The sequence below is a fragment of the Diceros bicornis genome, chromosome 2 (genome assembly GCF_020826845.1).
Source record: "Diceros bicornis minor isolate mBicDic1 chromosome 2, mDicBic1.mat.cur, whole genome shotgun sequence".
Classification (NCBI taxonomy): Eukaryota; Metazoa; Chordata; class Mammalia; order Perissodactyla; family Rhinocerotidae; genus Diceros; species Diceros bicornis.
This window is the reverse complement of record NC_080741.1, coordinates 52,658,729-52,674,830: the sequence shown is the minus strand read 5'-3', so window position 1 is coordinate 52,674,830 and position 16,102 is coordinate 52,658,729. Positions and strand designations below refer to the sequence as shown.

The following is a 16,102-nucleotide window of genomic DNA, read 5'->3' as shown; positions in this document are numbered from 1 at the left end:
CAGCGCGGGGGCTGGCGGCGGGGCCGAGGCCGAGATGGGGGTGCAGGGGGCTCGGCAGAGGGGCCGGGCGGAAGGACTGGCCGGCCGAGAGCAGAGGGACTCGGAGTCGGACGCAACGCGGGCGGCGCGGGGAGGACCGCGGCTGGGACCGAGCTTCAGGCCCCCTCCCGCCGCCCCCCGACTCCCGGGGGCTGGAGGAGCTGCGAGGGGAGGGTCGGCCAGCCCTCCCGGAAGCGGCCGCCGCTCGGGGCGCACCGCGGCGCGCGGGGCGGGGCGGGCGGCTGCGGCACTGGGGCGGCTGGGGCGGGCCCGCCGCGCTGTAATCGGATCCGGGGAGGGGGCGGGGAGGGGCCGGGCCGGGCGGGCCGGGGGGTGGGGGGGGCGCGGAGCCGGGCTCCGGGCCGGCCGGGCTCCGCGCCTGTCAAACCCCTCATTGTTCGCAGCTGATGTCACTCGCAGTTGTGAGCGGCCGCCTCTCCCGGGGACAATGTGGGACTGAGCGGCCCAGCCGCCGCGCCGCCGCCGCCGCCGCAGGACAGCCCCAGCGAGGTAGGGCGCGGGGCGGGCGGGGCACCGCGGGCCGCGAAGTTTGGGGGTTCGGCCAGGGGCGGGGAGCTCGCGCCCGAGTCCACAGGCCGGGTCCCGGGTTTGGGGGACTGGGAGACTGAGGAGCACATTCCTTGTCCCACATGGGCCCAGGCCTGCACAGGTGGGGGGCGCTGGTCTGCGCGAAGAGCCCCCGGCACCAGGGAGGGGCTTTCTGGACCTGAGACCCCAGATTTGAGGCCCTCATCCCACCTGCTGTTTCTGTCCTCTGGACCTGCTCTTCTCTCGACCTCCTGTCTCGGGTTCTGGTTCTGCTTCGTCTCTGTCCCCATCTGCCGTTCCCCTGCAGTTCCTGGCTCAGCACACACCCCTTCCCATTCTCTGCAGTCCTTGCGGGGGCCGGACGCAGACCTCCAGGCCAGGGGTGTGTGAAGTGACAGTTGGAGGCTCAGAGCGGTCCCTCGTCCCCTGCGGCTCTTCACTCCCTCAGCTCTTACCTAGCCTCTTAGCTGAAGTCCTGGGGGGTGGATGGGGCTCTGGCTACTCACTTCAGCCTGGCCCTCATGCCTGCCTGGCCAGGAGAGGGAGGTGCCCGCCTCCTCACTCCCCTATCCCAGGCCCGCCATCTTGAGACCTGTGGCACCCAGTGCCCTGCCCGGCTCCACCACCCTGGGTAGTGGTCTTCAAGGGGATGCACCTAGGGCCAGTTGTATTCCCTCCTCTCAGAATGTGGACCCTTGGTCCCCACCATGCCCAGGATGATCATTTTCATGCTGGACCAACAGGGCATGCGTCCCTAGGGGCCTTCCTTCCCCCGCAAAGAACTCCTAGACCCCAAGGACTCCCCAGGAACTTAAACCTCAGCTCCAGCCCTCACTGTTTCCTGGGGTTACCCTCATTGCTTCAGGGCCAGCACCTGGCACCCTATCCTTTTCCCATCTGAAGGTCCCCCTAGCCCCTCCTGGCCCTGGAAGCCCCTCGACCTCCAAGGCACCCCAGCCAGCCCCCCCTGGCCTTCATCAGCATGCAGGCTCAGGCTGCCCAAACACAAGGGGATTGTTCTTCTTGCATGCTCAGGGTGGGGGCTGGGAGCAGCGGCCCACACACCCTGGCAAGCCCGGGCCATAGGAAGGCTGGCTTTGCCCCGCCCTGTGTCCCCAGACAGGCTCTGTCCACCCTCCCTACTCCCATCACTGCCCCCGCTCCAGCCTCCATCACCGTTGCCCAATGGCGCTGACCTCTTGAGGAAAGAGCTCTGAGCCACACAGGTGGACCCCTGGGTTCTCCCAGCTCTCCCAGTTGCCGCTCATGTAGCCTTACAAACAAGCCCCTTCCTCTCTGGGCCTCAGGTTCCTCTCTGGTGAGGTCCTTCCAGCTGTGAAAGGCTGAGCCTGACTTTGTGAAACCTATGCCACACCCCAGCTCTTCTTCCAAGCCCCCTTCCCCATGGGGAAACCCACTCTGGGCCCCCAGAAATCTCAAAGCACAGTGCAAATCCCCCACCCTAGTGACATGCCCGGGGAGCCCCTAGACCCAGAGAAACAGCAGGAGCAGGGGCTGGGGGTGCTGAGGAATGGGAACTAGGGATCCTGTCCAGGCAGAGCCTGGCTCTCCCATGTGGCTGGTGCCCATGCCCTGGGTCTTCTCACTCCACCCTCACTGCTCCTCTGGGACCCTTAGCCTCATCTCTGGTCCCTAATGCCTCCAGCCCTGTGAGCCCTGTCTTCTCCCTGCACACTCAGCTGGGTCCTGGCTCCTGCCTCCCTGGAGAAGCTCCTGCCCTCCTAGAGCAATCTATGTGGTGGAAAGACAGGCTCAGAAATGTCCCATTGGGGCTCCTTTGAGTCGCAGGCATACCTTTGGGAGGCGCAGAGGCCTGAGTGATTATATCTGACTTGGAAGGTTGGTGAGGGCTTCACAGAGGAGGTGGCATTTGAGAAAGACTTTGACAGAGAGTGGGGAGGATGGACATTTCAAACTAGGATCAGCCTGGGCAAAGGCCCAGAGGCCTGGAGGTGCTAGGCATGTTTTGCAGCCTGGTGTGTGTGGGGGATGGGGTGGAGATGAGACAAGAGAAGTTGGCAAGAGCCAGATCATAAAGGGCCTTGAGTGCCTGTCTGTGGAGATCAGGCTTTATTCCTTGGGCATTGGGGAGCCAAGGATGGCTGTTGAATGGGAGAGTGACCCAGTCTCCAGCATGGAGAATAGAAGCTGGAGACCTTTCTCAATTTGGGTCAGACAGTGAGGGGATAGGTACAGTGGGTGGGGCTGTGCTATGAAGCTGTGCCTTTTCTCTTGGAGCCCAGTCTGGGCCTGGGCCTGCCTCAGTTTCCCTTGGCTGTGAGGACTCTTGGGGGGTTGCCTAACGGTACTCTAAGGAGGCTGTAGCATTTCTGGCACCAGCCAGCTTGTCAGAGCTTCTGTTCCCTGCCTAGCACTGAGTCTACAGGGCAGCCCTGGGTCAAGAAAGCAGAGGCTGAAGCTCGCAGACCCCAGGCTGCTCCCCTGCAGGCCCCTTCTCCCCCAACTCTCCTAAGAAGTGGGTATGGATGGCCATCCTGGGAGGCTGTAAGGCTGAGAGACTGGGCGCCTGGGTCTAAGGATGCTGGGGCAGTTCTTGTGGAGGCCTGGCTAATCAGGAAGGATGAGCATGCTCAGAGAAGGGGAGGGGCAGGGGAGTCAGGATCCCTTAACGCTGATCGCCCCCAGGCCCAGTGTCCACCCCCCTGCCACGCCCTGCTTTACTAGATGCCCTAAGCCATTCCCCAGCATCACTGGGTGTGGCCAGCATGGCTGCTTTTGGAGCAGGAGTAGAAGGAGGCTGCTTAGTTGGGGGCTGGAGGTGCTGAGGGGGATGTTGGGGGATGTGAGGTGGGGGATGAATTTGGAGACTGGACCTCCCTTTCTCTCCCCAGCCCAGGTGGGTCTATAAGCCCTAGTTGGTCCAGACGCTCTGGTCAGCAGAGCCAAGGGAATCCCCCAAGGGGCGGGCCAGTCTACTGGAGTCGCCTGGCCCCAGGAGCCCTCCCCTCCCCTGGATTGTTCTTGCTCCAGAACAAAGCCGGGTGGACACTTGATCCCTGCATGGGGTGGGGAGCTGGCTAAGCCCCCGGCCCTTTGATTGGGCAGCTGTCATGAGAGAGAGACAGCTGGGGGGGAGGGGCAGGAAGGGGCAGCCGCCATCGCTTACACAGCTGTCATCCCACCCCCACCCCCTACTCCTGAGTGGCAGTAAGCCAGGGGCTACAGGAGTGGGCACTGGGTCTGGGGAGGGGGCCTGGGGAGCCGGAGGGAACACTGGGATCAGAGGCCTGCTCTGGGCTTGGTATGTTCTGCCAGGGAGCCCTGCTGACCAGGAGGGGGCTGGGCACCCCCAGAGGTGAGCTGGAGGTCAGTGTGGCATGATGCATGGCTGCCATGTGGGTGGCCCAGCAGGGACCCAGGGCCCACCAGGCTGGAGCAGCAAATAACTCCCTAGAGCCCCGGTGAGGGCAGGAGGGGAGCCAGAATGCCTAATAGGGCTGCTTGTTCTTAGGGCCCCTAGGAGAATAATTTGGGAAACCTATGTCAGGAGCCTTGTTTTCTCCTAAAGACGGGAAAGACTTTGAGAGTCCATCAGAACAGGAAGGACACAGAGAGACCAGCAACTCCCCCCCGCCACTCCCCCCCCACCCCCACATAGCACAGGTGGGTAAAGGTTACCCATTGAATTTGGGGCATTGGGGCTCTGCTGCAGACCCAGGTACCTTTTTCAGGGCAGGAGCCCTAGTTCTGACTACATTCCAGCCCTTCTGCCCTGTTTTTCCTGGAGGCTTATGCCCACAAGAGGTGATGTGGAAATAGTATGGGGACAATATCAGGTCCCCCACCGTTTACCACCCCAAAGGGGTCCCTGAGCCCCAGAAAATTCTGGAGCTCAAGACCGTGGCTCTGGGCAAGTTGTCAGTCCTTCCCAAACACAACCCGCATCTACTAGCCAGGCAGGGGTCTCAGGGACTGCTAAAGCCTCCTCCCCACCTTTGAAGAGACCCCCTCTAGGATGAGAACTGACAAACCCAGATGGGACAGCTAGAAAGGGGAGGCAGATGGGGATGTGATGGAACTCTGCACTAGCAGGCAGGACCCTGCTAGGGCTACCATGTCCCACCTCTTTGTGACCTTGGGCAGCTTACAGATCTTCTCTAGACATCAGGTTCCCCTCCTGTTTGGTGAATTCATCTGTTCAGCTAACTGGTATGTTCTGAGCACCTTCTCTGGCCTGAGCTCTGGGGACACAAGGAGAAAGTGGCAGCCTTGGCTGCTGTTCTAAGGAGCTCCTGGGCTTGGCTGTCCAGGGAGGCAGAAACCAAGCACGTCATCACAAGTGCTTTGCTGGGGGAAGTGCAGGCAGCTGGGGGAATGTTAGCAAGGGCAGCCAGCATGAGGCTGGCCAGGATGCTCGCAGAGCACAGTCCCTGCATCCGTTGTTGACCTCCGCCCTCTGGAGAGCCTACTTGGTGGGAGGGAGGAGCAGATGCTGGGGAGGCAACAGTTATTGGGTGCTTAGGGGGACAGGATTGTCACCCCCATGGTGCAGATGAAGAAACAGAAGCCTCATACTTGCAGTGGCTTGCTCAGGCTTCCTGAGAAAGCCAGGCGGGGAGCACCCCCTTCCTACTCCATGCCCAAGCTCTGGATCCTGAGAGGGCATTCGACTAGAGCTCCATGCCCTTGACCCTCATGTGAGGGTAGGGCAGGGGGCTGAGGGGAAGGTGCCCAGAGGTCTCCAGAGTGCTCCAGGCCCAGCACACTCATCCTTTGCAGAAGGAATTTGCAGGGTTAGGGCTTGGTCTTGGCTCAGACTCGGCACCAGTTGGTCCCACTCTCTGTTTTCCTCCTTGGGTTTTGGTCCCCCAGTGAGCTCCCCATCAAGGCTGAGCCTTGGCAGGAGACAGCGGCTGGAGGAGAGGGATTTCCAAGCAGGATTAAGGTTCAGGATTAAGTCGGGGCATGAAAAGGGGTCTGGTGGGCAGGGCTGGCGGCTGGGCTAATCCCAGGAGCTAATCTCTGGCTCCTCCTTCTTCCATCAGTTAATGGCTTTGACATTCCCCAGCCCCCCAGGTCCCTTTCTTACCCATCACCTATCACCCAGTCCTGGGGGGAAGCATTTCCTCCATTTTATGGGTGAGGAAAAGAGTCCAAGTGACTTGTTTCTGGTGTAATAGAAAGTGCTCCAGGCTGGGAATGTGGCCAGCCTGGACACTTCTTGCCTCCTCAGCATGGAGGAGAGTGCTTGGAAAACTCTATGTAGGCTCTTGTTCCCTAACCTCCCCGCCAACCCCCAGGTACTGAATGAACCCTGCTCATGGCTGTCTGCAGGGAGCCTCTGCTTTAGTGACCTCTAGTGGACAGGTGTAGCCTCTGGCGGTGGGACTCCTGGCCTGCCCCCCACCCTCCCCAAGACTTTGCCAGGTCTGGGGAAGGTAGGGGCAAGAGGACCCCTCCTAGAGCCTCATGATCTTCATTTCCACCCTTCTTTCAAGACCTCCCATGGCTCCCCATGGCTGCTGCTGCTTCCTCTCCAGCTCTCCTCCGTACTCTGGCCAGTGGGGGCTCTGGCCCCTGGATGCCATGCCTCTTGTTTGAAGTAACCTTTCAGCCTTAACTCAACTTTCAAGGCCCAATCCACAAGGTCCCCTCTTCCAAGAGGTCAGGGAGGAGGCTCCCGCTCTCTGGACTCCCATAGGCCTCCTAGTTAATTCTTTCTTCTAATGTGCGAGAGGAAAGGAAGGATACTCATGGGGACTAGGTGCCTACCACATGTGTGCTTATCTCATTTTAATTCTCATAACTCTTTGCGGGTAGCACTTGGTATCCCTCTTCCTAAAGATGGGGAGGCTGAGGCCCAGATGTGTTAAATGAGCTGTCCAGGGCTACACAGCTAGTGAGTTACACACAAGCACACACTGGTCATTATGACATTTGAAACTTGGAGTCCACACTGTCTCCCTCTCTGGGAGTTTGGTTAGCCTGGCTCTGGGGTCCCCATGTAAGGGCAGAGGACCCAAAGGAGACCTGAGCTGCTCTCTCACCCCTCTTCTGCCACCCCACCAGAGCCAGCCAGGCCGCAGTGTGGACACACTCCCAGGCCACTGTGGCCCCAGCCCCGCCTGACAGGATGAGCGGCTCAGATGCGGGGCTGGAGGAAGAGCCAGAGCTCAGCATCACCCTCACCTTGCGGATGCTGATGCATGGGAAGGTGAGTTGGTGGGGGCTCCACTGTGGCTTGTGAGGGGGCAGAGGGCAAGGTGAGACAAAGCCTGACCAACTGGGAGTTTGATCTCAGGTGGCCTCTCTCCTGTGGAGCCCCTGCCCCCGGTGCGGGGAGGAGCAGGGTCTGGGGATTGGTGTCCCCCTGACTCCACTCTTGTCTTGTTTGCAGGAGGTGGGCAGCATAATTGGGAAGGTAGGTACCCGGTTCTGCTCTGTGTGTCCCCTTCGACCTGAGGCCTCAGTCCAGGAAAGGAGGCAATAACCATTCAGGCTAAGAGCCATTCTCTATTTTGTCTCCTGCAGAAAGGAGAGACTGTCAAGCGAATCCGGGAGCAGGTGAGGATCGAGTTTGGGAGAGGAGCCTAGGGCACCTGATTTGGAGGGAAGGGGAGGTCCCTGTTCCACCTTATCCCTGAACCCCACCATCTGGGATGACCAGTGAGTGCCGCTAGAAGGTGGCTGTTTCCAGCCTTGGCTTGTGCCCGGTGAGTGGGGCAGGCAGACAGGTTCCTGGCCAGGAAGCGGAGAAGGAGCCCCGCTGCCCTGCACTTGTCCTGTACCTGCAGAGCAGTGCCCGGATCACCATCTCTGAGGGCTCCTGCCCTGAGCGCATCACCACCATCACTGGGTCTACGGCAGCCGTCTTCCATGCGGTCTCCATGATCGCCTTCAAGCTGGACGAGGTGTGTAGCAAGCTGGGGTGAGAGGCCAAGGTGGTTCCCAGGAGTAACAGGACTGCAATTCCGCACAGTGGCTATGGGTGGGAGAGGAGGCCAAGCCCAGGGCAGGGTTCTCTCGTTGGAATGGGACTGGGGGAGGGCTTCCTTCCTTCATCCTTCAGCAGAAAGGTGCTCCAGGGGCAAGAGAGCAGAAGGGGTAAGCATGGCCAACGCACAGTCTTCCTGCTCAGGACCTTTGCACTGCTCCTGCAAATGGTGGGAATGTCTCCAGGCCTCCGGTGACCCTGCGCCTTGTCATCCCTGCAAGCCAGTGTGGCTCACTGATTGGGAAGGCTGGCACCAAGATCAAGGAGATCCGAGAGGTGAGGGAAAGGGGATACCACCTGCTGGGAGTCCCACCCTCCAGTTGTGAGGGGGGACCTAGGCTTATGGCTTCCTATCCCCTGGGGAGCTCCAAGCCTGGGCAGCACTACTCTGGGTTATGGGAGCAGCCAGAAATGGCCTCTGTTCTCTGCTTGCAGACCACAGGTGCCCAGGTGCAGGTGGCAGGGGACCTGCTCCCCAACTCTACAGAGCGTGCTGTCACCGTGTCTGGGGTGCCTGATGCCATCATCCTGTGTGTGCGTCAGATCTGCGCTGTTATCCTGGAGGTGCCGCCCTGGGACAGGGAGAGTGGACATGGGATGGGCGCTGGGCTTGCCTTCTCAGTCCCCCAAATCCTATGCCTGTGACACCAGGTGGGGGCAGGGTGGGGCTGCAGGGATGGATTAGGAGCTCCAGGATATTGGGATGCATTTACCTGGGGGTCATGGGCAGGGCCTTGAGAATATAGAGCCCTTGGGGAGGTCAGTGAGGCCTGAGAGGGTCCTGATAGAGCCTCCCTATTTGTGCCTTCCAGTCCCCACCCAAAGGAGCCACTATCCCATATCATCCAAGCCTCTCCTTAGGTACCGTCCTTCTCTCCGCCAACCAGGTGAGGGGGAACAGCAGGAGGGGTAGGAGGCATTACTGGAGGAGGGGGATTGAGATGGGGGAGGGGATGGAAGAAGGAATTAGAGGTCCAGGGAGAGGGGGGAGGAGTAACTGGCTAAAATGTCCTGACCTGTCGCAGTAACCCCCTTTTCACCCACTTTGTCCCCACAGGGCTTCTCTGTCCAGGGTCAGTATGGGGCTGTGACCTCAGCTGAGGTGAGTGACCCACAGCACAAGGCACCACTTCCGGAACCAAGCCTCCTCTGACTTCTAACCCCTCTTCTTTGGCACAGGTCACCAAGCTCCAGCAGCTCTCTGGCCACGCAGTCCCTTTTGCCTCACCCAGCATGGTGCCAGGTGAGCAGCCCCTGCAGAAGGAGGCGGGGGCAGATTCCAAGGGGCCAGGGAGCCCCCCTGGAATGGACATGGGAGGCAGGAAAGGCCCAGAACCACGCCCAATCCCTCTTCTCCCCCCCAGGACTGGATCCTGGTGCACAGACCAGCTCGCAGGAGTTCTTGGTTCCCAACGACGTGAGCAGGGGATGGGGTGGTTTGAGGGTGGGTAGGGGGGCCCGGGGGTCTGAGCCTCGCCTAGGGTTGAATTCCGCCCTCCCCCCAGCTGATTGGCTGCGTGATCGGGCGCCAGGGCAGCAAGATCAGTGAGATCCGGCAGATGTCAGGGGCACATATCAAGATCGGAAACCAAGCAGAAGGTGCTGGCGAACGGCACGTGACCATCACTGGTTCCCCGGTCTCCATCGCCCTGGCCCAGTACCTCATCACTGCCTGGTGAGTTGGGGGCTGGGTGTGTCACATTTCACAGGGCTTAAATGCCTGGGAAAGGTACAGGTCGGGTGGGGAGAGCTGACCTCCCTTCTCTGTCTGGGTCCATCGTCTTCCTCCCCTAACCCTGCCTCACTCACTCCATGTTGCCCCATCTTCCCTGTCTACATCCGTCCCTCATGTCCTCTTTCCCCATCCCTGGTTCTTTTCCCTGGGTTTTTGGCCTCTTCATTTCTCCCCTCACCCCATACTGTATCTACTTGTCCTTTCTTCCCATCCCCATCTCCCACTTTCCTATCTTTTCCCCAAACACATCTGCCCCATGTCATTGTTGGCAATTTGTCTCTTTCATCTAATCTTGCCCCCTATATTTGCCTTCATTGCCCCCTCTCTTACCCCCACCTTCCCCTTCATTCCCCCCATATCCTTCTCTCCAGTCTAGAAACGGCCAAGTCTACCTCTGGGGGGACGCCTGGCTCAGCCCCTGCAGACCTGCCTGCCCCCTTCTCGCCGCCCCTGACGGCCCTGCCCACGGCTCCCCCAGGCCTGCTGGGCACACCCTATGCCATCTCCCTCTCCAACTTCATCGGCCTCAAGCCTGTGCCCTTCTTGGCTCTACCACCTGCCTCCCCAGGGCCGCCGCCGGGCTTGGCAGCCTACACTGCCAAGATGGCAGCGGCCAATGGGAGCAAGAAAGCTGAGCGGCAGAAATTCTCCCCCTACTGAGGCCAGCTGAGGCACAGGCGCGGGGGCAGGCAGGACCGCTGGCAGGGGGCTGCCTCGGCACCCTACCTGCCCAAGGAGACTCCACCGTGGAGTCCCAAACACCGCTAATGCCCAGACGCATGGATGCACCCCCAATCTGGCCCTGGTCTGTGGGAGTTCCTCCTCTCAGAGTGGGGGCAGTTTCTGGCCCAGGGTTCTAGGAGCTGCGGCAGCCCCAGGAATAGGGGGTTCCACACCCTCTAGCTCTGTGCTTGGATGCAGGAAGCGTCCTTAGTGCCCCCACTTTGGGGGAGGTCACTCATGTACTCCCCATCCCTTAGGGCTTCCCAGCCTACTACCCCCCTGTGGGGAACAGGGAGGAGGGCTGGGGGTGGCTGGGGGCCATGCTTCTTTCCCCACCTCCCTGCAGATTCCTGCTGCTTCCACTGATACCCTTTTGACTGGAATGGACTGGCTGGGCTTGGCAGAGGGCAACCCAGAGAGGGGGCACTGCCGAGCAGCTGGGGGAGTGGCGTGGGGCAGGGGCCGAGTTCTCAGCAGCAGACAAACTCTGTACAGTTTTTTCAATCCCTGTTTTTGAATAAATATTCTCAGAGACCAGGAAGCTGTGAACCACTGTGGGTGTTAGCAAAACCTTCAGAAAATAGGTGCAGCCGAGGCCCCAGAGGACCCCCATCTGTGAATCCACCAGCCTGGTTGGGCCTTGGCTCCTTCCATTTGCCAGTTCTGGGGCTTCAGGGTCCTTTGGGGGTCATGTTGTCCAGCCTCCTGCCTCCAGCACCAAACTGATCCGGTTGTTTTCTGGGTATTTTAGAGGCTGATGGAGGAGTTCCAGTAGCTTTGTTCAGCCTCTCCTCGGTGCAGATGTCAGGGAAGTCTTTCTGAGTGTCTCTCCACTGGTTTCTCCTGTTGTGGCTGTAATCCAGACCCTGCCCTGCTTGGCCCATCCCTTTGGCTGTGAGCCCTTAGGTCCTCTTCTTTGTGATCCTGCCCACCTCTGCTCTTTCCTTGGCCTGCGGATCATCCATGAGTGTCCAAACCACCTAAGCTGGAGGAGCCCTTAGAGATGGTCCAGGGTACAGATGGGAAAACTGAAGCCTACGGAAGGGTAGGTCTGTTTACAAGGCCATGCAGAGTTGGGCCCAGAATCCAGGATTCTTAGTTCCCAGAAGCCTCTGGGCCTCAGGAGGCTGCAGGCCCTTTTCTTGTTTCTTTTTTTTTTTTTTAAATGCTGCAACCTTTTTTTTTTTTTTGTATTTATTTTTTTTCCCCCAAAGCCCCAGTAGATAGTTGTATGTCATAGCTGCACAGCCTTCTAGTTGCTGTATGTGGGACGCAGCCTCAGCATAGCCGGAGAAGCTGTGCGGCGGTGCGCACCCAGGATCCGAACCTGGGCCGCCAGCAGCGGAGCGCGCGCGCGCACTTAACCGCTAAGCCACAGGGCCGGTCCTGCAGGCCCTTTTCTTTCTCATGTTCCAGAGTTAGAAGTCCAGGCTAGGCACCTGCCACAACCTGTGCAGGACGCTGGATGGGCTCCTTCTTTTTTTATTTTTATTTTTTATTTTTATTTTTTCCCCAAAGCCCCAGCAGGTAGTTGTATGTCATAGTTGCACATCCTTCTAGTTGCTGTATGTGGGACACAGCCTCAGCATGGCCGGAGAAGCGGTGAGTCGGAGGGCGCCAGGATCCGAAGCCCAGGCCGCCAGCAGCGGAGCGCGCGCACTTAACGGCTAAGCCACGGGGCCGGCCCTGGATGGGCTCCTTCTGATACTGCCCTCCGTTCTCCAGTCCCAGCTCAGCTTGGGAGACAGATCTCTCAGGTGGTCTCTGGCCTTCTCAGGCTCTCCCCTTCTGCCAAATCTGGAGCTTGTTTTAGTGCCTCAGAAGGGCCTAGGGCAGGGCCCTCTGTAGGTCCCTGGAGGTGCTGCAAGAGGGCCCGCGGGTGCCACGCCCGTGGAGTGCAGGCTCGCGGGGGTCGGGGCAGCGCTTCGCGGGCGAGGCGGCCCAGCGCCCTGCGCACGGGGCGCTGCAGCAGGCCGTACAGGAATGGGTGAGCCGCGAAGGCCGAATAGGCTACCCAGGTGACGGCCGCTTCGGCCGCTGCGGCCTGCGCAGCGGGCGCCAGGCACGCACAGCCGTAAGGCAGCCAGCAGGCTGCGAACTGGCCCACGGCCAGCGCTGGGGCCAGGGCTGCTTTGCCCCCAGGCAGGCGAGGCCGGAGGGGCGGCAAGATGGAGAGGCGGCTATCCAGAGAGTCTGAGCGCAGCCGGGACCCTCGCGCTGGCAGCGGGGGCCGCAGGGCGGCGCGGCGCGCCACAAGGAAGATGCTGCCATAGGCGCCAAGCAGAAGGAGGGCAGGCAGCGCGAAGGCCAGCAGCGCCCAAAGCGGCCGGAAGGGCCCGAGGCCCCCGGCCAGGACCGAGCAGCGAGCTGGGGCAGGGGGCGGTGCGGGCGGCGGCCCGAGCAAGGAGAGCGCGCCCATCAACCCCGCCACGGCCCAGACGGCAGTGAGCACAAGGGAGGGCGGAGGCCGCGCGCCGGGCCGCAGCGGGTGCACTATGAGACGGTAGCGCGCTAAGCCAAGCGCGGCCACACCGAGTGTACAGGCGGGCAGCAGCGCAGCCGAGAGGAAGCGCGCGGCGCGGCAGGGCGCGGGTCCCAGGCGCGTGCGGCCCAGCCCGGGCGGCGGCGCGGCCAGCAGGCCCAGCGGCATGATGGAGGCGGCCGCCAGCAGATCCACGATGCACAGGTGCACCAGGTAGAGGGCGTCGCGCAGTCCTGGCGTGCGCAGCACCACGACCAGCAGCGCGCCATTGCCCAGCACTGCTGCTGCCTCCACGACAGCAGCCAGGATCAACCCCATCGAGCCTGCGACTTCTGTGGCGTTCAGCCCTGTAGTGTTGGCCATTCGGGTGTTCAGGCTTCACCCTGTGCTGGGATGCAGAGAGCGAAATGGAGCGTCTCCCCCTCCCCCCATTCCCATCACCCGTCTCTTGCTCTTCTGGCCCCTCACCTCATAGGCTGCCCGGGCGCTGGCTCCGACGCCCAGGCTGCCATCCTCTTGCGGGCTTGGCTGGCCCCATGGAGGAATGCAAGGCTGAGACTGCGGCTCTCTCCTCTGCCCCAGCAACTCAGTTCCTGCTGGAGATGGTACTGACTGTCACTCTGATGTTGCCCTTTAGAGACACACAGAGCTGGCAAGGGAGGGGCAGGGCCTGGCACCAGACCCCTGGGTCCTAGCAGCTGCCAGCTGGAGGCTAGAGGCTGTGCTGTGGAAGTGCTGGGGGTGCCTCTGAAGGGGGGCTCAGAGCAGGCACAGGCTGGAGTCTAGACTGAGGACGTTAGAGGGTGGGCTTTGGAGTCAGCCAGACCTTGCTCTGCCTTTCCCAGGAGCTGGAAGTGGCCTCCCATCTGCTCTCCTCTCCCGTCCCCATCAGTGGGGGTAATAAGATCATTCAGCCCTTGTACTGAGGGGAAACTGAGGTACCAGTAAGAAAGAGCTGGAGCAGGGAGACCCCTAGGTACGCTCAGGCCCCCAGGAGGGCTAGTTCTCTTGGAGAGGAGGCTAGGTAAAGTGAGGGAAAAATCGCAGGACTTGGCCGGTGGTGGTGCTCAGCCGTATTAGCTTGGCACTGAATAGCTGCTTCATGACAGTGTGTGGAATTAATGAGAGGAGGCCTTAGGGGGCAACTGTTGTGTTTTGTTTTGTTTTGTTTTTGCTGTTAACAAGTAAGTCCCCTTCTGCTAAGAGCACCTGTGTTTTCTTTAGGAAACCACCCCTCCCCAACGCTCAGGACTTGCGGTTTGGGTGAGCAAGATCCCCACCCTCCATTTTCCTGATTAGGCACAAAGCCCAGTCCTGGCCAGTCAGTGTATGGCATCCCCGCAATGTGGCTGGCTCAGGGAAAGCCACGTGACTCCAGTGGGGCATATGCCCCCAGGTAAAGTTGCCCAGTCCCATGGCAAAACCACATCTATACCCTGATGGCTTGCATTTGTATCTGAAGCTCCTTCCTCTCCCCAACCCCAGACTTGGGGATCCAGCTGCTTCTTCAGCATCTCCCCCAGTACTTTGACTACTGGGCATCTCAAACATCCTATTGTCCAAAACAGAACCATGACTCTTGACCCCTTCCCAACCTGCTCCTCTCAGTGAGGAGGAGCGTTCCCATCTGGTAAACTCCATCTCAGAAGTTTTCATTGACACCTCCCTTTCCCTCACACTCCACATCCAATCCATCAACGTATCTGAATCCAGTCATTTCTCACCACTCTCAGTACTATGGTCCCAGCCACCGGCACCTCTCACCTGGACCATTTCAGCATCCTCTTGACTGGTCTCCTGGCTTCTGCTCCTGTACCTTGTGCTGGTCATTTGCCTGTCTTGCCCTTTAGAGACACACAGAGCTGGCAAGGGAGAGACAGGGCCTGGCACCAGCCCCCTGGGTCCTAGCAGTCTTCCCCAGTGCTGCTGTGCCTTCCAGGGAACTGTACTTCCCAGGCTCCTTTGCCAGTTGATTTTTGGGTATATTCAGCCAATGGAAGTTATCAGCAGAAGACTGGAGGATGCAAGGAGAGAAGAAGCCGGGGTATTTTCCTTCTCGTGCTTAGCCTGGGGCTCTGGATCTGCGTCTGTGGAAGACAGCCTCTCTCTCCTTCAGGCGACCCCCTCTGTGGTTCTGGGGCCTGTAGGGTGACCCTGGTCTCTGGGTACTGGAATACCATTTCCTTCCATTACCCTTCTAGCCTAAGTGTGGTAGGAACTTCCTGCTGTTGCCAATCTTTGGACTGCCTTACCATCCCTTTGGTGGTTCACTTCCTTCCCTGTATCAGATTCCCCTTGTGTGGAATACCTAGAGTGATTTCTGTTTCACTGACTGGATCTTGACTGACACACACCCTACAGTCCACTCTACACAGCAGCTGAAGTGGATCCCTCTGAAAACAAATCAGGTCAGATCATGACCCTACTCGCATCCCTCCCAGAGCTTCCCATCACCAGGACAGAGTCTCAGCTCCTCTGTGCTGAGTTGGCCTTCTCCCCACCTCTGACCTCTCTCTCCTCCTTGCCTCCTGTACTTCCAGCCGTAGCAATCATCTTGCTGGTCCTCCCACACGTCAAACTGGTTTCCATCTCAAGATCTTTGCACTTGCTGTTTCCTCTGTCAGAACTCCCTTCCCTCGGATCTGTCCCTGGCTTGCTCCTTCAGCCAGTTCAGGTCTCTGCTTGAGAGAGGCCTTCAGTGACCGTCTTTTTAAAAATTGTTCTACCTTCCCGTCACTAATCCTTTTACCCTGCTTTATTTTTCTTCCTGGCACTTTTCCTACCTGCTATCACATTTCACATTTACACATGTGTTTGTTTAGAACCTGTTTTACTAGAATGTAAGCTCCGGGAGAGCAGGGGCCTCATCTGCATCTTGCTCATGCCTGTGCCCCTAGAGCCCAGCACACGCACGTGGTCAGCATCAGCACAGATCTAGGTGGTAGACACCAGGGCATGGACCTCCAGGTTTGACTTGTTTCCTACTGGAATTCGAAGGGCTCTGGTCCAATTCTCCATTATTCAGATGAGAAAATTGGTGCTTAGAGAGGGAAGGAATGTGTTCTAGATGACATAGCTGAGTTGTGCCTAGAACCCAGGTCACCTGCTTCCTAGGTCTGTCCACACAGGCACCACTTCCTGTAGTTGGCCACAACTTGAACGTGGGCATGTGCCTCTCCGAGGTGGAGCTGGATTTCTGAGGTCTTGGTTCAGAGGAAGGAGTAGGCCTTGGCCTTCTCCCTGCCCAGTTAGGCCTGCAGACCTGGGGCAGCTGCTGAGCCACCTGGGCCTGGGGAGGGCTCACCAGGGCCAGGTGGGTATGGCAAACGAGAAAAGTGGACTGGGGGAAGCAACAGGGAGTGATGGGGGCTATGGTGGGTTGGAGAGTGCAGGCTCCTTTCAAAATCACTCAACTAAATGAAAAGTTAAAACATTTTGCAGTTTATTTATTTTTTAATTTGCAAGAAGAAATGCAGGAAGGATAAACCAGAAACTACAGCAAGTGGGTGGGAGTGGGGTGAAAGGGCTAGGAGAAGGACACTCTTCTGAGCACACATTTTTGTATAGATGGGACTTTTTGGAACTATGTTAATGTTCT

The 16,102-nt window shown here is 59.3% G+C and overlaps 2 protein-coding genes across 3 annotated transcripts; one reads left to right on the top strand and one right to left on the bottom strand.

Moving 5' to 3' along the window:
* Positions 1–396: 396 nt before the first annotated feature.
* On the top strand, positions 397–10,584 carry PCBP4 (poly(rC) binding protein 4). Of its 2 annotated transcripts, none has more exons than XM_058559999.1 (13): positions 397–549; positions 6,640–6,784; positions 6,968–6,991; positions 7,102–7,134; positions 7,365–7,481; positions 7,709–7,840; positions 8,000–8,128; positions 8,377–8,451; positions 8,622–8,666; positions 8,744–8,807; positions 8,929–8,981; positions 9,097–9,239; positions 9,671–10,584. In XM_058559999.1, the coding sequence occupies exons 2-13, from the start codon at positions 6,704–6,706 to the stop codon at positions 9,957–9,959; spliced, it is 1,185 nt and encodes a 394-aa protein (XP_058415982.1). In that variant the 5' UTR covers positions 397–549; positions 6,640–6,703; the 3' UTR covers positions 9,960–10,584. The 2 variants fall into 2 exon arrangements, with proteins under 2 accessions (XP_058415982.1, XP_058415974.1); XM_058559991.1 differs by having other exon boundaries at positions 398–549; positions 9,070–9,239; positions 9,671–10,583.
* A 1,099-nt stretch (positions 10,585–11,683) lies between these two features.
* GPR62 (G protein-coupled receptor 62) lies at positions 11,684–12,909 on the bottom strand. Its single transcript, XM_058559977.1, has one exon. It carries the CDS (start codon positions 12,865–12,867, stop codon positions 11,776–11,778), a length of 1,092 nt encoding a protein of 363 aa, XP_058415960.1. The 5' UTR covers positions 12,868–12,909; the 3' UTR covers positions 11,684–11,775.
* Between the last annotated feature and the right edge of the window lie 3,193 nt (positions 12,910–16,102).